The sequence below is a fragment of the Octopus bimaculoides genome, chromosome 11 (assembly GCF_046866305.1).
Source record: "Octopus bimaculoides isolate indiv1 chromosome 11, ASM4686630v1, whole genome shotgun sequence".
Taxonomy (NCBI): domain Eukaryota; kingdom Metazoa; phylum Mollusca; class Cephalopoda; order Octopoda; family Octopodidae; genus Octopus; species Octopus bimaculoides.
The window spans coordinates 1,054,673-1,077,555 of record NC_142938.1 but is presented as its reverse complement, the minus strand read 5'-3'; the positions used below and the strand labels follow the sequence as shown (position 1 = coordinate 1,077,555).

The following is a 22,883-nucleotide window of genomic DNA, read 5'->3' as shown; positions in this document are numbered from 1 at the left end:
AAACTTTAACTTTTTCCTGCCCAATTAACCACTCCAACCATTGTTAATTCCTGACGGACCAAAGGGACACAATTCCCTTCCCCCTTTTTTTGTCATTTGTTTTTTTCTTTTGCCTTTTTCTCGCTTTTTTCCCAAGAGCAATCATATTTTATTTTAAACTTGAGAGATTGCAAAATAGTGCACGACATACCACTGCAGAATCAGAGCCTGTGATCATCGATCCTTTTCAACATTTCAGCTTTATCATAGATCGATATGTTCTACCTAAACTAGATCTCCCTACATCTACTTCTTTCCAGCTTTGTGGGGCCTCCAATTTCTTCAACTCTGTCCCTAGTTATTTCTGCCTTCATGTTTCACGATGATTTATAATCTTTCGACCTATTTATTTACATATTACATTAATTATAGTTATTTTCTGATTTATTACTAATCCATTAATTTCTCATATATTTAATCCAATTTTCCTCCCTCCTAATCAGATCAACAACTACCAGCGTCGATCTTTACAATCTCCTGCAAACGTTCTGCCGAGGTTGCAACGCTCCCCCACACTTGAAAACTTCCAGACACTTTCCATCGTTACAATGCCTTTTGTGTATTGCAATGACTAAGTGGTTCAAAACTTCGTTTGGCATTCTTGTGATTCTGGTTTCAATCCTAGATCACCGCATCTTGGACATATGTCTGTCCCCTATTTGGTGGTGGCTCACTTAATCTGTCGCCAAAATTAACATCTACCACTTACCCCTACGTAGACTTTAGCATCCCCCTCCCCACCTTGCTGCAATAATTCGTGGAGAAAAGGCATTCTGTGAGAAGATAACTTCTTCCCTGTCCTTTCCCCACCCTTGGAACCCCAAAGAAAAGTTAAGGGTTCTGTCGTTCTTCCTCCGATAAGCAATAATAAAATAATGTCTATCCGTTTGGTTTTGAATTTGATATCGTCTGAACGGATGCTTATATGATATTGTGTGTGCGCGCGTGTGTGTAGATTGGTAGATAAGTAAATGGACGGACAGGCAGACAGATAGACAGACAGACAGATAGACAGGCAGACAGATAGACAGACAGACAGACAGATACATGTACACATAAACACACACACACACACACACACGTATATATATAAATGAGTGTTTTGTATACGTGAATGTACGGTGTGTGGCTTTAGCTGTGTGGTGGAGGTGAGTGGGTAAGTGAGATCTAGTCCTTGAAATGCGTCCCCCTCCCACGAAACCCCGACCGATATTGCGAATATTCCGCTGTTCGACGGAGCCAGTGTCCCAGTTGTGTCGTTGTTTCTATAAAGAAGGAGAGGTGACTTTTTGTCAGGACAGACTGACATTGTGTTTCGTTGAGTTATCAAGGTGAAGATGAGGTCAAGAAACCCCCGAAACAATGATCGAAATAAGGGAGGGGCAGACGAGGGGGACACGGTTTCATATCTCTAGTGAATTCCTTACGACAGAAACTCATTAAGAGATTGCGAAAGAAACAATAATAATAATAATAATAATAATAATATTTTTATTATACTTGAAACTGGATTATAAGGCGATATATATGTGTGTGTGTGCGTGTGTGTTTGTGTGTGTGCGCGCGCGCGCGTGTAAAGATACAAACACACACACAAACAATAAATACCCAAAGGAATGGAGATTATTTTCCAGTATAAAATTTCTCAGCCATGTTAATTAGCGAAAGAGAGAGAGAGAGAAAAAAGGAGGAGGAGAGAGATGTCTGTACACTCTCTGCTCAGTATTCTGTATTGTGTGCATGTGTGTGTGTATTCAGTAGGGTCCATATATATGTTATGGATCTCTAACTATTATTGACGCTGTTGTTAATGAAAGGGACACGTTGGCTGTGCGTGTTTGATAAGGTGTGACAGATATACCGGCACCTGTCACACCTGACGATAGACATGTGCTTTACACCCTTTCTGCGGCTCGCTCTGTGTGTGTGTATTGGATCGTGAACCTGCATGCCGGTCCAATGACCAACAATACAAACTGACATATAACCACAACGATAGTTATTACACACACCGTGAAGTTTGCATCGATTTTGTTTACGACAAACTTCACCTTTGTCGACTTTTCTTTCAAGTTTTCCGACTGTCGTTTGTTTTGAAGGAATGTTCGATCGGTAATGAAATCCTGAAATCAATTACTTCGTCTGATTAAGGTCCAGCGTATTCTGATGGCTTGGATTGTGCGTTTCAATCCCGGTCTTGTGTTCTTCTCTCTGATCTGTTCGGTGTTGTCCAATAGGTATTCGTTTCCAGAGAGAGGAAAGAAAACGAGCGGGAGACCGATCTCGGAAGACATGAGCTCGAACACCGACGACGTCGGCCAACGGGGCAGCAACGAACTCAGAGCCTCTGCCTGGGTAGGGTTGAGTATATCTAAGTATAAATCCTTGGACTGCTACGAGTCTTTCTATGTTATATACATCATCAACAACGATACAAATCCTCTTCACCGTTCGCTATGAAATGTTACGGATGCTTCCAAAGTCTGAAAGCTCAGGTCCTGGTGTGTTTCCCCGTCTTTCTAATATATATATCCATTGCTTAGCACGCCGGGCGAAATGCCTGGCGGTATTTCGTTCTGAGTTCAAACTCCGCCGAAGTCGACTTTGCCTTTCATCCTTTCGGGGTCGATAAATTAAGTACCAGTTGCATACTTGGATCGCTCTAATGAACTGAACCCCGCCCCAAAACTTTCGGGCCTTGTGCCTAGAGTAGAAAAGAATATATATCTATTGTAATATGAGTTATTTTTAATTGCCATTATGTCGAGAAATGGTAATTCTGTAGGGTTCGACTTCCTTGTAAATTTCTGGGATTGATGCAAATTGGACAGAGGGACGCTTTTAAAATAGAAAACACTCACCAAGAAATCTTTCCCTTGGTTCCTCTACAACCAGGCCCATAATTTTCAACCACTTTCGGTACAGTTTTTGTTCCAAATACCTCATTACTGAATGTGCATATACTGCAGCAAATGTGGTTGCCATGGTTGTACCCCCGACCTGTAAATATATTCATCCTATTGTATTATCCTCAAGAGTGAGACTGGTAGAATCTTTTGGGTCGGCAACTAAATTCCCGCCGTTCTTTTTTTTTTTTTAATTTAGGAATTTATTGCGTTTTTAAATTTTGGAATCTATTTTTTTTTCGAGAATTCTATTTTTGAATCATTTTGGAATCTTTTTTTTTTTTTTTCGAGTTAATTTTAGTTAATCTTTATTTATTTTCAGATCATTAAAATGGAATGTCAAGTTAAGAAAAACGAGCATTTTCGATACCTCCTCCTTTTTGCTTTTAATCAAGGTTCTAAGGCCGCAAAAGCTGCTAGCGACATTTGTGCTGTGTATGGAGAGGGTGCCATAGCTGAAAGAACCGCTCGTGATTAGTGTACCAAGTTAAAAAATGGAAATTTTGACCTCAAAGACGCACCTCGTTCTGGCCGTCGAGTTGAGTTCGATGAAGAGCGATTAAACCAAATTTTGCACGAAAATTCTCGTCAAACGACAAGGGAACTGGCAGAGAAAATGGAATGCTCCCACACTGCTATAGAGAAGCATCTTCACTCGATGGGAAAAGTTCAGAAGTATGGAGCATGGGTTCCGCATGCTTTAAGTGACAACAACAAAAATCAACGAGCCACGATCTCCGCTGGTTTGCTTGCTCGTCACCGCTCAACTCATGGATACGAGCAACGATTTCTTTACCGAATCGTTACTGACGACGAAAAATGGTGCCTGTAGATCAATATGAACCAGCGTAAGGAATGGCAGTTACACTTGAGATGGTTCGATCTGTGTTTATGTATTAGAGTGAACTAAGTGTTTAGTGATGCATCCTGCAAAGAGTGACAATTTCCTTATTAAGCAAGGTATCGGTCGCATTGTACCATCGCATGGGGTAAGTTGGGATCGGGCTGAGATGCAGGCATACATCTGTTTAAGGGACACGGTGGGGACATCATACGGATTTTAGTCGATTTTACTTCGACCCAAGATATGACTGGTACTTTATTTTATTGACTCCGAAAGGATGACAGGAAAAGTTGGCCTCGGCGGGATTTGAACTTAGAACGTAAAGAGAAAGAAAAAATAATGCCAGGCACGCAACAATAACAACAACAACGAGCAGCGGCAACTAAATGTGAATGTGTTTCTGGTTTCGAATAAGAAAAAAGTTGAATGGAGGAGAGAAGACACCCACAAAAAAAAAAGAAATGGATAAAACTAACAAAAAGAATATAAAGAACATTACACATTCGTAAAGAATTAAAAGCGAAAGAAGAAAAAAAATCTCTGGAAAAAATACTTTCAAAAAGAAAAGAAAAAAAAGAAGACATTTAAAAGAGAAGAGATTTAAAAGAAAAGTAACTACAAGACATTACGCTCTAAAAGACACGAAAATTACAACAGAGACGAACGGTTTGGGTGAATCCGGTTATTTCCGTAATGTTTATTATTTCAACAGTGAGTCAATGGTGTTTAGATGGTTCAGGGTATAGCTTCAGCTGTGAAAAGGATGGGGAAGGGGTGAGCCACCGCTCGGGGGAGGGGTTGGTCGTCGTTGGTTGAGGGTCAGGTTTCCATACATTCATGGAACAAACTGAATATGTTCACAATCTTCATTCTTAAAACTCTCTCCTCTCGTGATGACAGAGTCTTTAAAGGGGATGATGATGATGATGATGATGATAATGCCGCAGTTGTTGTTGTTGTTGTTTCACTGCAGACTTCAGACGCTTTTAAACACCCTTTGAACTTTCACTTCGCTGGAACTGGAAGCTTTTTGACCTTTCACAGTAAATAGAGACACTGGCAGGTGTTTTCATACCAGCATCCAATATCTGCGCCTGACGCAGATGGCTGTGTGTGTGCAACCATGTATGTATACATACACACACACACACACACATATATATATATATATATATATATATATATATATATATATATATATACATACACACACACACACACACATATACACATACTTGTATATACATACATGTACATCCATACATGTGTGTGTGCGCGCGCATGTATATCATCATCATCATCGTTTAACGTCCGCTTTCCATGCTAGCATGGGTTGGACGATTTGACTGAGGACTGGTGAAACCGGATGGCAACACCAGGCTCCAGTCTAATTTGGCATAGTTTCTACAGCTGGATGCCCTTCCTAACGCCAACCACTCAGAGATATATTTATATATATATATATATATATATATATATATATATATATATATATATATATATATATATATATATATATTTTCAATATATATACACACACACATATATATATATATATATATATATATATATATATACAATGAAGTGACTTGACCTGCTCACTCCCACACCAATTCATATTTAAAGCTAACAGAGAGAAATTATAAATTAATTAATTAATCAATCATAAACAAAGAAAAATTTCAAATTTTGATTTATTGAAGAAATGGGAAACACAATTGTTGATAAACTCGATAAAATATCACAAAAATAAACAAAAATTTTTAAAAATACACATATCTACATGTGTTGGTGTGTAGTTGTGTGTGTGTGTGTGTGTGTGTATGTGATGGAGAGAGAGAGAGAGAGAGAGATGGACAGACAGATATGTAAATAGGGTTAGGATACAGGAATGTACATGGAACAGAGTGATAGACAGAAGGATGGACAGAGAGGCAATGAGACAGTGAAATTAACAGAGGCAATGAGACAGTGAAATTAACAGGTAATTATACAAATAAGTAATTAATGAGACACATTAAAACTTCTTTTGTAATTTGGTGGGACAGTGGTCATGATTTTCACAGGCCTCCTTGTCCAGAGAGACTGATGCCATTAAGGAATCTTTATAAGTCAACACATGTGGGAAAGATATGAGCAAGGAGCATGTCTCAAAAGGCAGACATTTTGGGAAGGAAATACTAGGAATAGTGGCTAGCATGGAATGTAGAGTATGTGGACATGACAAAATGATGAGAGGAGGAATAACTGAAGAGATGTGGCACAAGCCAAGCCATCTCTTAGAAACAGACAGATGGATGGATGAATAGATAAACAGGATGGATGTATAGAGAAAAGGATAGACGAACCTCACACACACACACACACAAACATAGTAGTGTGATGATAAACAGCCATGTGGAATTCAGATGAGGTTTGTACCCCACACCTCCACCTCAATCAGGAATTTGAGAAAACATGAATAAAATTTCATAAGACATGACAAAAGATAACCACACATACACACACACAATATTGTCATTGTGGTTGTACTGAGATATAAATGGGAATCTGTGGTGTTCATGCATTTCTTTAATGACTTTCACTGAAACAGTTCCAAGGGGAAAATTAAACAAAGTTTGAGCAATAACTTTGCCACATCCTACAACTTCCACACAATTAGTGTATTATTGCAGGGGATGAGCAACATTTCCACACACACACATACACACAGAGGAAATTTCCATAGTCAGTAACATGTTATTAAGAGCAACATTTCCACACACACACTCACATACTTGATATGTCATATATTTCATCATATTCTTTCCACACAGTAGTGGTGTGCCTATGCAACATTTCCACACACACCACCAGTAATGTCCACAGTCAGTGGTATATTTGCATTATTGTGTCAGCAACAGCTGCTCTCTTTCTCTCTCTCTCTCTCACACACACACACACACATATACACACACACACACATACAATGCAAATTTCCACAGTTAGTGGTATCTTTTATCTTTTGTTTCAGTCAGTCAGTCATTGGACTGTGGCAATGCTGGGGCACCATTTTGAAGAATTTTTAGTTAAATGAATCGACCCCAGGATTTGCTTTTCTTTATTAAGTTTGGTATTTATTTTATTGATCTCTTTTGCCAAACTGCTAAGTTACAGGGACATAAACTCACCAACACTAGCTGTCAAGTGGTGACGGGGGACAAACAAACACAATGAGCTTCTTTCAGTTTCTGTCTTCCAAATCCACTCACAAGGCTTTGGTTGACCTGAGGTTATAGTAGAAAACACCTATCGAAGGTGCCACACAGTGGGACTGAACCCAGAACCATGTAGTTGGGAAGCAAGCTTCTTACCACACTAAAAATTTCTAATTTCTACATCCCATAATTATAATTTTCTATCACTACAGTGATATGTTAATTTTATTGTGTGTGACAGCATTATTTCCACACACAGAGCTGATAAGTCAATTTCCACAGATGATATCCATGTGGAACCAATATAACTTCACACACCCAAAGCTTCAATACAGAACGACCCCCCAACCCCAACCACATGGTTATGTTTTAACATAATATTCCACATAAAGACTATAAGAACTAAATATCCACGCATTCAGTTGATATGTTTGCATTTGTTTTGCCACATACAGTAATTCCAATCACAACACCACAGTAAATTAGTTTCCACACAAACACAGTTGATATAGTCACCATAGTTTTCCATTGATAAACTGATATATGTTATTATAATAAATTTCCACATACACCTGATATGTTATAATAGTAATTTTCCACACAAACTCACAGTTCTTAAGTTACTCTGTTTACCACAAACAGAGTATTTCCACTGATGAGTTGGTGCTTGTCGTAAAAGTAAAATTCCACACGATTGATATGCTACATGCAGAGTATTTCCATAAATATTGATACATGCTATAATACATTTCCACACAGTAAATAACAAACAACACAACATGCCAGATATATTGAATAAAACCGATAAATAGGCCAGCAAAACTGACCACAACAGACTCTGAATTGGGATTTATCTTCCACCCAATTCTATTAGTGTGCTGTCCATGATGAGTACTCCCATTTCTTCCCCAACTCCAAATTCCAGCAGAGTTGATGCAAAAGAGTATTGGCTTTGATGAGACGCAGTGGTTTGGGTCAAGGCAAAGAACCAGTGGTGACTTCTTCTTAGTGAGACAGATACAGAAGTTATTAGCAAAGAACAAGTCGTTAATCCGACCGTTTGTTGACCCAGAGAAAATCTTTGACAGGGTGGAGTTAGTTATAGGTTCACAGAGAAATTTAAAGTCCATCAAAGCTTGCTTCTCTGCTCTTTGCTATTTATTATAATTAATTCTATGACTTCAAGATTGGCTGTCAGTGGGGGAATTCATTATGTTAAAGGTATACTTCCAGATCACCCAAAGAATTAGAGGAAAAGTTCTTCACATGGAATCAGGGTCTAGACTCAGGAAGCCTAAAGGTTAACCAAGCAGAGACAAAACATTTTCGTCTGCTGCCATGCTTGGTAAAAAGGAATCAGTGTCAGTTAGAACTCTTTGGCCAACATTCAATGTAAAGCGTGGGTAGACAAGAGATGCAATAGAAACAGAAGGAGGATCAGTGGAAAAGGATTTAGTATAAGGGGAGGAGGAAGGGGGGGGGGAGAAGGAAGTGGAGTGCAGGAAGGAAATTGGATTATCAGGAAGAACAACCAGGACAAGAATTGCTTCAACTGCTCAGAAGACTTGTTAAAAACAGTTGATAGATTTTGTTACCTAGGCAACATCATCAACAGTGGGAGTGGGAGTTACAAAAGAATGGTATGGAGAAGAAGAGGGATTTGGGAGCCGTTTACCATGTTGGCAACAAAGGGAATCATTCACCAAGTGAAGGGTAACTTTCATATAATCAACCCAGTAAGCTTTTTTCAATCACATCTTATAGAAATGTTATAAAGACAGTCACATTAGTTGTTTGACAATAACTGTGTGCTAACAAACAGGTAACACATCGTACAGCAGAGGACTTATTTCATCCAGCCTTTGTTAATGGAGTGGTGTAAGGTGAGTAGAGGGAGATCATAATGTGGTGGAGTGTGGCTTCAATGCAAAGTGAGGAGTGGTGGAGTGTGATGGAATGTGTTATAGTGGAACCCTGGAATGATGTTCAGTGTTGTTGTTCTGCTTCAGATAAGACTTGACTGGCGAAATCTATGATCAAAGCCACTCCAATTGTGACCGTCCTGCCTTGTTCCTACAAACAGGGAATACCAGGAGCACATTATCCAAAGATGGCAGAGTGTGGTTTGAAGGAAATTTGGCTGCTATTTCTAACAGACTGAGCAATCATAAACAGTCCTCTTCATTGGTTGGTGTGGCCCAGTGAGGTGGAGTTTGGTGGGGAGCTTCCTGAAGTGAGATCAATTGCAGAGGCTGTTGGAATTGTTGGCTTCTTTAGACCAGGGAGGAGACTAACCCCTGTAAAAAAGAGGACCCAGACAACTGTAACAGGAATTGAACTCAGGAGATAAATAGAACAAATCTAAATGCCACAAGGTATTATCCAGTCTTGACCACCTCTACAGAACTTGTTGATTAGGACAAACAATTACTTCCATAGAGACAAGGACATGGATTTTAGAGGGTTTTGAATATAATCCTGCATTATCTTGTGGCTTTGAGATTTTGATGATGTGATTGTTCATTTTCAGAATGACATTGTAGGTTAGGTGTGAGAGGTTGGATCTAGTCAGTTTGAACATGAAACAGAATGTTTGGGTTGGATATGACCAGTTTAAAAGCTAATGGGTCAATTCATGGCAATGAAAGGTAAAAATAGATTTAACTCAGGATTAGATCTGAAAATGGTTAAACAAGGACCAGAACTCAATGGCAGTGTTTGGTGCTTTGGCTTCTGGGATAAATCAGAACCTGAAGAGAAATTGGAGAAGATTGAGAAGGGAGCTTTAGTTATAGGCTGGAATGGCCAGAGAGAGAGAGAGAGAGAGAACGGAAAGAGTGAGGAGAGTGGAATGGTCAGAGAGAGAACAGAAAAAGGTGGGGGTGGCGATTGGAATACTGGAGGTGGAGTGGGTTGGCTTTTATTGTGGATAAAAGCAAAGAAGAGGAAGAATTCGATGGAAAACTGTAAAAATAAACAATTTCAATAATTTACTGCAAGGAACAGCGTTGATCTCGATCTTGGAAACGTCGTCTGGTGGAAGAGAAGACACTGTTGAGGGATTTATACCTTGTGGGTGGTGGGTCCTCATGGTCTGCATTGCTAGGAGAGAGAGAGAGAGAAAGTGTCAGGTGTTAATTACAAAGAAGACGGATGAATTATATATAAAATTATCAATATTATATTAGGGGTTGGGTCTGTCATGTCCCCTAGGACTCAAAAGGCAAATGCTTAACCTGGTTTCTTGGTGTATAAGGGACTGAGGTAACAATATGGCCCTTTCAATGGAATGCCAACACTTTCATCATCATTTAACGCCCATTTTTCCATGCTGGCATGGGTTTGACAGTTTCAAAGTAGCTGGCATGGTTGGAGAGCTGCATCAGGCTCCAACTGTCTGTTCTGGCACGGTTTCTATGGCTGGATGCCCTTCCTAATACCAACCACTTTACAGAGTGTGGACTTGGTGCTTTTCTCATATGGTACTGGCACAGAGGCTTTTTTTATGTGGGACCAGCACTAGCAGGGTTGCTAAGTAACAAGCAAAACAAAGACTTCTTAGTCTCGAGAAGGAGAGTGGAAGGGAAAGCAGTGGCTGTGTAGCAAGTGAGACGGACAGACAGACAATTGTCTTATTACAGAGGAGATACTTGGCTAGCCTAGTATAGGACAGAGATGAAGGACGGTGGGGCAGAAGGCCTGAAATTTAGTGAGAAGGGGTTTGTCAGTTACATCAAATCCCCAGGATTTAGTTGGTACTGCATTTTATCATCCTTGAAAGAGTCAGAAGACAGGGTAGAAATGTGGATGAAGATTTAAATGGATTTACTTACAAAAACTGAGAAAGTGGGCGTGGTCGACCTTCTCGAATGTTGTTCTGGGGAGGGAGCTGAGGTGTGTCGTCAATGTTGTTGATGTTGTTGTTGTTGATGTTTTCATTGTTTTCTGGTGTCAGCAGGTCGGTGCCTATGTTGTCTGTTAAACCTTCATCAACCAACATAAAAGAATCCATCTCATCATGACGGGAAGACACAGCCCCAGCTGGGCAATCCAAAGAGGACGACCACTGCAGAGAGAAGGACAAAAACGTATTAGCAATTATGGATTTCATGAGGTGAAGCAGAAAGTTTTGACCAATTGTTGTTGGATGGGAGTGGTAACGGGGTGGGGGTGGGGGTGCAATGGTGTTGAAATGTAGGGGAGGGGGTGTCGAATGAATCAGCCCCAATATATTACTGTTACTGAATTTACCAATTCTGAAAACAAGAAACCTAAAGTGCACCTCAGCAAGATTTGATCGCAGAAAAGATATTGTAATTACACCAAACATTAATTAGCAATAATTGGGAAGCACGGTGACTGTGACATGTGGGTATAGATTAATAAATTTCTGAACCCATGGGCCTAAGTTCAAATCTCACAGCAGTCTTATCAACAACCACTCCCACCCTGCAACACAAAGCACCAAATAAATCTGTTACACAAACTTGCCAGACATCACTTGGAGACAGACTCAAAAGTTGAACGGTGAGTGGCAGCAAGTGGCATCGTCCAGCCCTCCCCTCACCCCCACAAAATAAGTATTACTCCAACACACACACATGCACGTGTGCATTTTATCCTTGTCGGTCGTAAACGACTGCCACTGTCATACAAGAAGTGTCCTTCCTTTCCAAATTTCCATGAAAACACGTCCGGCCATGGGGGAAATATGACTTTGCTTGGAAAGTGTTGGCGACAGGGAGAGCATCCAGCTGTGGAAAATCTGCTTCAACAAAATCCATCTGACTCATGCAAGCAGGGAAAAGTGGATGTGAAACTGATGATGAAGTTGATGATGATATATAGATGTGGGGGGAGGGGGAACACACATCTCTACTTACACACCCATGCATGACCTTTAAAGAAACCCCTCATCTCTCCACCTCAATGCCACCCCCTCGTTTCATAATCACAAAATATCGTCGGGAAAAAAAAAAAAACTAATCTAAGGGACATAACTCTAACAGGCTTTAAAGGCCAGCTTCGTCCCGAAATTTTCTCGTAACTTGGATGCAGTATTGCGAGACTTCCAGTAAAAGAGTCCAAGCTACACTACTCCATTCAGTGATGTCACTTTGGAGGTTCTTTAACACAGAACTGTTTGCTAACAAAAACTGATTGTTAGGAAAGGAAATATAAATCGTGTTTAATATACGAATGTCGTTTTCTCACTTATGAAAACTTGCTGGAAATCGAAACTTCGAAGTCACTGTTAATACTGTATTTAGAAGTTATTGAATAATTTTTCAGTTTAATGTGAAATTGTTATTTTTTAAGAATTTGACATAAAAACATTTATAAATATGGGTATGGAACTGCCACATCCATTCAAGACATCCAGATGGTGAAGGAGAGAGAGGATACAGTGGTTCCCAAAGTGGGCGATATTGCTCCTCCTTCCCCGGGGGCGGTGGAAAGTTCCAAGGGGGCATTGAAGAAAAGTGGGGCGATAATGGATTTAACGATTCATGTCAAAACAACAAAATAATGGGTTTATTAGGTTAAGTTTTATTTGTGAAATACAGTTGCTTTGAATTTGCTTCAGAAAGGGATCCATGTTTGTGATGGTTAGTTGGGGGTGGGGGCACTAGGAATGTGGCTTGGGTGTCAAGGGGGCGGCAGCCCGAAAAAGTTTAGGAACCACTGACCCATGGAAAAAGCAGATGTAAAACTATAAACGAAGATAACGATGATGAGGATATTTGCCTCAGTTCTTAACGAGTAATTTATTTGCTCAACGTCAGAAAGATGAAAAATTAAGTCAACATCATCATCATCGTTTAACGTCCGCTTTCATGCTAGCATGGGTTGGACGATTTGACTGAGGACTGGTGAACCAGATGGCTACACCAGGCTCCAATCAGCTGAATTTAAACACAGAACATAAAAGGACATAAGTAAATACCACAAGGTACTGTTTCTGGTCCTTTTATCAATTCTACCACTTCACTACTTCAACAAGAAGAAGAACAAGATTACCAGTTCTGATGAGAGTTGTTTCTCAATTTCAGATGCTTCCTTCTCCCATTTTCTTTTGAATGAAGAATCTAGAATTGTGTCAGGTTCACGGAATGGTGAATGAGACCTTGAATTTTGGATTGGGGTTGACTCTTTGACTTCTGATTCCATTACATCAGATGTAGGGGAGTTCTTGTCCTGGGTAAAGAGCAGGGATTTCTGAATTGTTGGTCGTACCTAGAGGGAAAAAACATCAACAAATGTATTTGGTGTACCAGAAAGGTAAAATAAGGTGAAAAATTATTTATTTTCAGAACTTGCCAAACATTTTACATCAAACAGCTGTAATTTTGAGGAACACCTCAAAGTGAAGATTCTCAGAAAATATTGACTCACTTTCATTCCTCAAAACGCAGGAGGATAAATATAATTTTCATCATCCCGCTACCAAGTGTAACATCAACCCTTTATTCCTTATTCATCTATCACCCCTTCCTTTCTCATTCATAAACACAAGAGTATTATTACAGTAGATCATCTCGGTAAGCTTGGGCGCTATGAAAAAATACAAAGCCCAGCATCCTCATGGGATCATTCTACACATCTGTGTAATTTTTCAGGCAATTCCACCCAGCCGTTTGACCGTGAATCCCAAGACAAGAAAGAATCGCCCATGTCAAATTTATATGTATAGATAATGATAATGATAATAATAATAACAACTATGTAGACTTAAGTTAATAAGCAAACAAACGGTATGAAAACAGTGGCACCTAATATTTTGATGGCTTGACAAAGTGGAAAGAATGGTGATGGGAGCAATAATAATATAAATATGTTATAACAAAAAGAACGGATTCAATTCCATTACCTTCCGGCTATTTTTCTTGTCAAGTTTCTTCTGCCTCAATAGTGTACGGCCCCGCAGTGGGACTTTGTTACTGCTGGGTTTCCTTAATGTCTGTCGATTGTCTGTGAGCTTTCTGAAAAAAACAGCAGCAGCAGCAGCAGAAGGATCATTAGTTACTAGCAAACACTAAGGAAATAATAATAATAACAACAACAACAATAATCATGTTGCACAGATTTTCTTCCCCCACACAACCCTAGACCTCTCTGCAAAGAATCGCAAACAATGGATACTCACTTAATTGTCAATTCCAGACATTCTATCCAGGCTGTGACCTCTGCAGGATCAAGGGAATACAGAACTAAGGACTCCTCTTTACAGGTGATCTGAAGAGTAAAGAAGGAGCAGAAAACCAGAATTAGGGGTTTAAACAGGAGACAACAGAAGTGACTGTAGAAATTGGTTAGGGTTGTAGATCCTACAGATTTCAGGAGAAAAGATTTGGAAAGATTAACTCCTTTTTAGCATTTAAATCAACCACAGCCTACCCAAATACTCAACCTTGTTTTATGTTCAGACTAACCAGATCTGGCCTCTCACACATATCCTACAATGTCAGTCTAAAAATAAACAATCACATTGTTGAAATCTCAAAGCTAGATGATGAATGACTAATTTAAAACAATGCGAATAAACTGACATTACAGTTGACAAAATAATTTGAATTCTAAAGAGTTAATCAGAATAGAGAGAGAGTTAGAGGGAGAGAGAGAGAGGGAGGGAGAGGGAGAGAAAGAGTTAGAGGGAGAGAGAGAGAGAGGGAGGGAGAGGGAGAGAAAGAGTTAGAGGGAGAGAGAGAGAGAGAGAAAGAGATTTGATCTCAGAACAGTGACTTTGGTGCCAAATTTACTTACCTGGAACATCCCACCGCTGTGGAGTTCCTTATTGTCTTCAAACAGTCGCTGTATGGTGCAGTGTCTCAGAGGCAAAACACAGCAACAGGTGTAAGAATTGCAAGTGTCCAGCAACTTTGGTTTGGCATAGATGAGCATGTCAGAGAAGAGGAAGAACATCCGGTCGTGAGACTTGCCTCCTTTACGAGCGACCTGCAGAGAAGACGCAGAGGCTGAATGCCGTGTCTGAGGGACGTAAACAAACAAGCACAAATAAAAAAACCATCAGGTGTTCAAATCCCGCTCAAAGCATTGTTCTATATCACGTGAGAATCCCCATGACCTGTGGGTGAAATTGCACCCATAATGAAATTTGAAACTGCCAATTGGTGAACTATCACAACACATGCCATTGGAATACTGCAATCATAGATATATTACGTTTGAGTACATAAAAAGGCAGGATGGTCACGGTTGGCCTTGGATACTCTTTTATCCTCGATCAATTGGATCAAATGTGATCCAAAGCTTGAGAATTAAGAAACCACCTCCTTCTCTATGTAACTCTCTCTACGATGTCTGTCTGTCTATATATATATATATATATGTATTGTCACTTGTGTGTCCCTAGAACTTAGTTTAACACAAATACACTCTTAAACGCCTGGATCCCTCAACATAAACACACACACATATAAATATCTACCCCCACACCTTACTCAGGATTTCCTAAACTTCAGTAGGACATCAATACACAACAATTAAACATCCTCCTAAACTCCTCGACCCATAAACCTTAGAAGTCTACCAAACGGTGTTTTTGCATTAACATAGAAAGCAAGAGATACACAAATCGACCCCAGCATATAACAGGTAGATTATTGAGTCAACGTCAACAGTATAAAAGACAAAATTGACCATAGAGCTACCCAGACTCAGAATATAAAGGGATTTAACTAAGTATCACTAAGCATTTAATCCTAATATTTTTCGAAACTAAGACTCGAATATTAAAAAGAAAATCAAATCAAAACCAAGGGAAGTAACTCCTCCAGTACAATGGTTTACAATCACTGCAACGCAAAAAGCTAAAAGTCGTTTTAACTTTCTGTTGGACAGAAATGGACTCTGCCAAGAGGTCATGGTGAACATTGGACTCTACCAGTCTATCTTGCCCTCGACACTCGAAGAAAAAAACTTTGGTGAAATTACAAACATTCCATCAAATGTCAAAAATGTTTTTAATTCAGAGAAAGGTGAGTTGCTAAATAGAAGGGTTTCGTCAGTAAGGACCCCACAATATTTCAATAGAGGAAGACATCTCTGACCATACTGACCAACGTGAAAAGGTCTTGTGCAAGGATCCCAACACTTATTGTAGCTATAGGAGTTACTATCTCTGACCAAACTGAGGGAGACCTGAATAACACCAATCAGGTGTACTCTACCACCTCACTGACCAACACCACAAGAAGACAGCCGGATCCATGCCACTGCTTATGCTTTCCATGGCAACCACGCCATTTACAGATACCAAAAAGACAGTCGCAGTTTATATACAAGAGAGACGGTACTGAGAACAATGGAAATAGAGATTTGTGATGTCTTTGTTCCATCAGAAGAGAATTTGACAGTTGCGGATTAGAAACGAATTCTTCAGCACATGAAGTGTCATGGGGGGGAGGGAGTCGAGGTTATTTATAGAGATGACCCTTATCAACTTGGGTGGACGTGGCAAGGCTGAGTTACCTACTTTTCGGAGTGCTCCTTCTCGAATAAACTCTCGGCCAGGAGACAGGATTTTCGGAGTCGTTCCCAGAGATTTCTGAATGGTGAGCATCTTCTGGAAGTTTTCATGCTGTCGGACATGCTCGTTGATGTGGAACGCTATGTTGCAGATTTCTTTTGTAGCCTCTGAAATATTTACAAAGAGAAAAAAATGAGAGAAGGCAAGAAAGTTCGGCTGCAGAAAGAAATAAAGGCAAACAAAGAAATAACGGTGCAGAACCAGAAGACATCGTTTCTATCTGGTTACAGTTTCATTTCTTTCACTTCCAGGAACATTAAAAAAATATTTAATTTAAAAAAAAAAAAGATGTTCAATGTAAACCACCACCATCACCTGTCCGTTTACATACCCCCCCCCCCCCCGGGCCATTTGCAGTGAAATACAAATCTTACCTTGTAAGTCATGGTAGTCGTAGTGAGAGGTGGGAGTGTGTTCCAGTAAATCTTCCAACAACAGTTTATATCTGAGAGAATGAGAACAGACAATATTCAGGGGATTAATAGTTCAATGGCGGTGGGGGGGAGTGAGAAGCAAATGGCTGAAGAATGTAAAACAGAAGGAACTTGGCTAAAATAGTTTTCCTTTTTTTTCTGTAATATTGTCTGGACATTCCATGCCATCTTTAAGGAATTTCTTCTTCTTCTTCTTATGTTTTGAAATTCAATAATCTTTTGATACCAAACAGATAGCAACACTTTTATGTTTGCTTTTCTAGACATGCAAGAATTTGTTCCAAACACCATCTTAATTAAACTGATATATATTTTGTTTTTTATTACGTTCCATCTGAATCTATTTGTCTTTTATTATGTCCCAAACACAACAGTTGAAAAACTAGTGATTTCGTAATTTCTTTCCAAATTCTTGATTATTTTAGGAATTACTCAAAACATAAAGAAAATTTATTCCATTAGTGAAAAGGTCGAAAAGGATTATCGTAGCAAGAACTCGTTTCAGAAATACAAGCAATTTACCTTGGAACTCTTTGAACAGGTGTGATTAATAATGCATTGAACTTTAATCCCATAACTTCGGGCCTGGCTTCTTGGTTTTGGATAAACTCAGCAAATTCAGAGCTTTTCTGTAACCATTCCTGCAGAGGAAACAATTTCTTTCAAATAAAGAGATGGACCATTTATAAATTCAGTAAAATGTCGTTCAGATCTATGTTCACACTCATTAGACTATGGCCATCCTTAACCCTGTCGCACAGGAATAGATGAAATGTCATCTCAACCAGATTCTCAGTAAAGAATTAATTATCAACACAGGTGAAAGGAGATGCAACTGATTCCGTCCATTAATTTGCTTGAAATTGTTACTCTTGAGCTGTGAATGTTCTTTTACTTGTTTCAGTCATTTGACTGTGGCCATGCTGGAGCACTGCCTTTAGTCAAGCAATCGACCCCATGCAACTATTTTTTTTTTTTTTTTGCTCGGGAGCCCAAGGGGAAAGTAAATTTGACACAGGGACCCAGGTGCGAGAAGGTTAAATTACAACTCGTTTCACGGTAACTGACTTTTAGAGTTACCTCCCTTAGCACATATCTTTGTTTACCACAGACAAGTGTTCTGGATTCAACAACTGCACGATTCGGTCAAACAATGAGCCAAGACAGCAACCGTCACATGGTCCCTTTCAGTGTGCTAGAGACAGCAACTATATGTCCCTCAAATATTTTTTCATTTTTAAAAAACAAAATATAGAATGTAGTTGTAGATACACCACTATGTCAAAAGTCACAGCTGAGAGATTTTTAATTCTAGGTTTAAAGCGGCAAGGAGCTGGCAGTCTTTACGTTCTGAGTTCAAATTCTGCCGAGGTCGACTTTGCCTTTCATCCTTGCGGGGGTGATGAAATGAGTACCAGTTACGTACTGAGTCGATGTAATCGATTTATCCCCCACCCCACCCCACCAAAGAAAATTTCAGGCTTTGTACCTATAGCAGAAAGGATTTTTAATTCTAGGTTGACTGGATCAGGACTGACCTGGGGTTAAACAACATCAGTTGAATTGGAGTAAAGTGTGAGTGACGAGTCTTACTTGGAGTGTAGGGCAGAGATTTATTACAGAATGACAGGTCTTAGAGTTGTTGAGTGATGGGTCTTTCTCAGTGACATTGTTTAACCCAAAGTCAACCCCAACTGAGCAAACTGATTAAAAACGTTCCAGATATGACCACCCCATCCATTACCTATGTACAAGTAACCCAAGAGCAAGTTATCTAACAGGGTCTTTCTTTAAGACAGTAAAAAACGATTGAGAGGGATTTGGCTGTTGTTTCTGGCAGGTCAATTTAATTTGTTTCTCACTGTTACAGTCTCATATAGAGCTGCTGAGTGACAGGTGTTTGGGGAATGGATTGGGGGGAGGGGGGGTAAAAATATGACTAGTCTTTCTCTGAGTGTAACATACTGAGGTCAAAGTGAGAGATCTTACTTGGAATGTGGCAAGTGCTTGAGTGTGATTATTAGCATAAGTGGAGTAGAGTTTGAGAAAAGGCCCGAGGGAGAGGAAAGCTTGTCCTATGGTGTTCTGTTCCATTTGATCCAGCAACTTTATGTTCACATGTTGGATTTGTTCGATGTTACTGAACAGTTTGTTGTGGACGGCCTCTGGAATGATGCAGTCAAATCGCAGCGGGAAATAGAAGAACTGGAAAAAACAAACACAAAAAAATAAATAAAACAAACCAAAAAAAAAAAAGAAAATCAGACAGTTTTCTGCTGCTTATATTTCAACTGTTGTTTAGCCCTTGGTCAGCTGTGATCCAGTAGTCTTATAATCAAACACATTGCAGCCATGACCATCACTAACACTTAGAAGTGTCTAGGACTACATTGTCTAATGTGCTCTATAGATAAGGTGGTAGGTTGTGCTATAAGGAAGATTTGGCTGTTATTATTAGCAGGTCAAGCGACTGTGTAAAGTCCCTTGTCATGGTTATTGTGTTGACCCACAACAAACAGAAGCATCACAACAAACAGGTGTACCACAACACCAACACTTAATAAAGAACCACAAATACCACTTACTCTGTGTATAATGTCCAAGAGGTTTTGGTAAGTCTTCTCAGTTTCAAAGATTTCTTTGATGATTTTCCGGCGCCGTTTCTCTCGTTTCGCTTCATTGAATGCTGCTATTTTCGAAAGCTCTTCCGGAGATCTGTACTCAGCCTTTTCTTCTTGTGCAATCTCATTTAATACTGAAGAAACAACCACAACAAGAATCATATTAACTGGGAATGTGACCAGAAGACCAGACATGTGTGAGGAATGGATAGAGTTGAAATCAACCCCAGTAGATGACGGGTACAGTATTTTTAAACCCCAGGAACAGTAAAGGCAAACTTGCCCTTGATGAGATTTGAACCCAGGACACAAATGGCCACAACTGAATACTGCCAAAGACTATGAATGATGTTCTACTGATTTTTCACAATCCCCCCCACCCACTTCAAGTTAATAATGGTTTCTAATTTTGGCACAAGGCCAGCAATTTTTAGAGGTGTGGGTTTAGTTAATTACGTCAACCCCAGTGCTCAAGCGGTCCTTATTCTATTGACCCCAAAAGGATGAAAGGCAAAAAGCAACTTCCATGGAACTTAAACTCTGGACATAAATTCTTTCTGACAAGTCAACAATTCTGTGTGACAAATCAACAATTCTGTGTGACAAGTCAACAATTCTGTGTGACAAGTCAACAATTCTGTGTGACAAGTCAACAATTCTGTCCAAAAAAAAAAAAAAAAAAAAAAACCCTTAAATTTCGAAAATTCTCCCAAAAAAGCAACCATATTTATTTGGTAGAGCAATGGAGGAATTAGGTTTTGGTGAATTGTTTTTGGTCACAACCAAGAATTTCATTCGTTTGGAGATAGAAACCTTTTTAATAACAACAACCTACCTAGTTGTACGATACAACGGTTCCGTTTGAAAATGACCAAAAGACTTGTTTACCTTGGATTCTACTCCTTAAGGACATCATGATGACGGTCAGAGAATTTGGACAACCTGTGGAGAAAGAAGATGGCAGGATGGAGAAAAGGATGGAATATTTTATAGAATGATGAAGGAGTTCAGATTGGTGAGAACCATTCATAGTATGATGGAGTAAATCATGGAATAATAGAAGACATTGCAGAATAGTTGAAAAATGGTGACAGAATATTGAACAAGCTCATAGAATGATCAGATCATAAAAGAGATGGAAGACATCATGGAATGATGATTTTACCAAAAAAGTAAAAGACATCAAAGAAAGTCAAAACAGAAAGATAGAGAAGCCCTGATGAGGAACAAACCTATTATTTCCAAAAAATCCAATGACATAGTCTTCAGAGAAACAAAAGTGACAATAAAAATAATGAATGGGAGGATATAGTCTCTATTCTGTCACACATACATTCAGTACATAACTGATACAGAAAGATTTAACTAGTTGACTGATAGAATTGGTCCTAAGAATGCGATGGAATACAATTAAATAGGGAATGGCCATATTATTTGCCACAATGGGGCACTTTGGGCAAGAATCTTCTACCATAGCCTCAGACTAACCAAATCCCTTGAGAGTAGATTTGGTTGGTGAAAACTAAAAGAAGCCTGCTGAATATCTATGTGTGTGTGTGTGTGTCTGTCCCCCACCACTGAACAACAGGTGTTGGTTTGTTTACATCCCTGTAACTTAGCAGTTCGGCAATAGAAACTCATAGAATAAGTACCAGGCTTGAAAAGAAATAAGTCCTGGAGACGATGTTTGCTTTGGCATGATTTCTACAGATGAATGCTCTTCTTAATGCCAACCAATTCACAGAGAATGGATTGAACCTGGAAGCAAAATTCTTACCACACATCCACGTCTGCGCCTTAAGTTCTATAGAATCAACCGCGGCACAATCAAAGGCAAAGATGACATGGGTAAAATTTGAATTCGCAACACAAAAAGACGTAACTAAATTTTATTCTGTCACCAATTTGGTCGTCCCACCTACCCAGGTACCGTAAGCGTGTCTGCAACGCAAGATGTCACACTTTAAAATAGATGTAAAAACTGAAATGTTTAGATATCACAACACGCAAACAACATTACTTTCTAATTCAGGAATAAAGTCTCAAACTTTGATTACATCGGCACCAGATTGGTGCTTTATTTCATCGACCTCGAAAAGGTCGAAAGGTCGAAATTTGAACCTAGAATTAAAGAACCGAGAAAAATATTGCAAATTCCGCAAACTCGCCGCCTTATTAATAATTATTATTATTTCAAATTTTTGCCACAAGGGTAGCTTGGGGGAGGTGAGGATGAGTCGATTACATCGACCTAGTATTCAACTGGTATTTATTTTATCGACTACGAAACGATGAAAGGTAAAGTCGACCTCGGCGGAATTTGAACTCAGAACGTAAGGACGGACGAAATAACGCTAAACATTTCGTCCGACGTGCTATCTGCCAGCTCGCTACTTTTTTTAACAATTTCTTTTTTTAAATGGTGTAGATTGTATCTTTATGATGTATATAAGTGCAATATTTTTGTTCTACTAACAATTGTCATAGTTAATGTGTCTAGGAATGTGTGTGTGTGTGTAGTAACATGGTTTTATTTCACGTATCCCGGAAGAGGGATTCAACAATCTTTAACGAACTTTGTCAAAAAATGGAGAAGCAGAAATAAAGGCCTCCATATACACGTATGTATTGTGTCTGTGTGTGTGTGTAATCAATGAAATAAATTAACTTCAGAGCTTTTATAAAATCCAGACCAAGAAGATTTACAAAACGTCACTCATTTTTTAATACTTTTGCTACTTTATACACCGTCTTCATTTCTTATCTTAGCGTTAGACATTAAACCACGGCCAGGCTGGGGCCACAACAGTTGTTTTTCTCTCTTTTTTCTTTTTAGGTGTGACACTGTGACTTGTCCTGTCATTTAAATTTACTGACCTCAAAAGAAAAAAACATCAGTTTCAAAGGATTTAAAACATTTACACATACATATAAACATATTATATATATATATATATATATATATATATATATATATATATATACGGATCGCCATATATATATATATATATATATATAGAAAGATATAGATATATCTTTCTATATAAGACATCATAAATAAATCAAAAGACTTTTAAATACCTCATTCGGTTTACAGTTGTTGTTGTTTGAATTTCGTGCCAGAACGTTCAGCACTGAAGACTTATCTTTCTTCTCATTGGTCGATATTACTACCGCCTCTCACTCTCTATTTCCGCTTTTTTCTCCCCTTTTCTCTCTCTCTTTCTTTTCTCTACTTCTTTTATCTCTCTCTCTCTCTCTTTATATTTTATCTTGCTTTTCTGTTAATTTG

The 22,883-nt window shown here is 39.1% G+C and overlaps 1 protein-coding gene across 4 annotated transcripts; it reads right to left on the bottom strand.

Annotated features, from left to right (window-relative positions):
* Nucleotides 1–5,465: 5,465 nt before the first annotated feature.
* Nucleotides 5,466–22,805, bottom strand: LOC106882544 (rho guanine nucleotide exchange factor 39). 4 transcript variants are annotated; one of them, XM_089359200.1, is made up of 13 exons: nt 22,673–22,805; nt 20,480–20,533; nt 19,556–19,725; nt 18,960–19,175; nt 17,493–17,611; nt 16,911–16,981; nt 16,483–16,643; nt 14,751–14,975; nt 14,134–14,222; nt 13,858–13,969; nt 13,008–13,223; nt 10,820–11,052; nt 5,466–10,088 (listed from the first exon to the last, which is right to left on the bottom strand). In XM_089359200.1, exons 2-13 carry the CDS (start codon nt 20,505–20,507, stop codon nt 9,977–9,979), a joined length of 1,752 nt encoding a protein of 583 aa, XP_089215326.1. In that variant the 5' UTR covers nt 20,508–20,533; nt 22,673–22,805; the 3' UTR covers nt 5,466–9,976. The 4 variants fall into 4 exon arrangements, with proteins under 4 accessions (XP_089215326.1, XP_014788746.1, XP_089215328.1 ...); XM_014933260.3 differs by having other exon boundaries at nt 14,751–14,942; XM_089359202.1 differs by having other exon boundaries at nt 14,751–14,942; nt 20,427–20,533; nt 22,673–22,691.
* Between the last annotated feature and the right edge of the window lie 78 nt (nt 22,806–22,883).

Excerpts from the sequence above, each read along its gene's own strand:
- LOC106882544 (XM_089359200.1), bottom strand. The coding sequence starts at position 20,507 with ATGATGTCCTTAAGGAGTAGAATCCAAG. Across the intron at positions 17,612-18,959 it reads AAGCACTTGCCACATTCCAA|GAATGGTTACAGAAAAGCTC; the intron begins GTAAGATCTCTC and ends TTTCCTCTGCAG. Across the intron at positions 13,224-13,857 it reads ACAAGAAAAATAGCCGGAAG|GTACGACCAACAATTCAGAA; the intron begins GTAATGGAATTG and ends TTTTCCCTCTAG.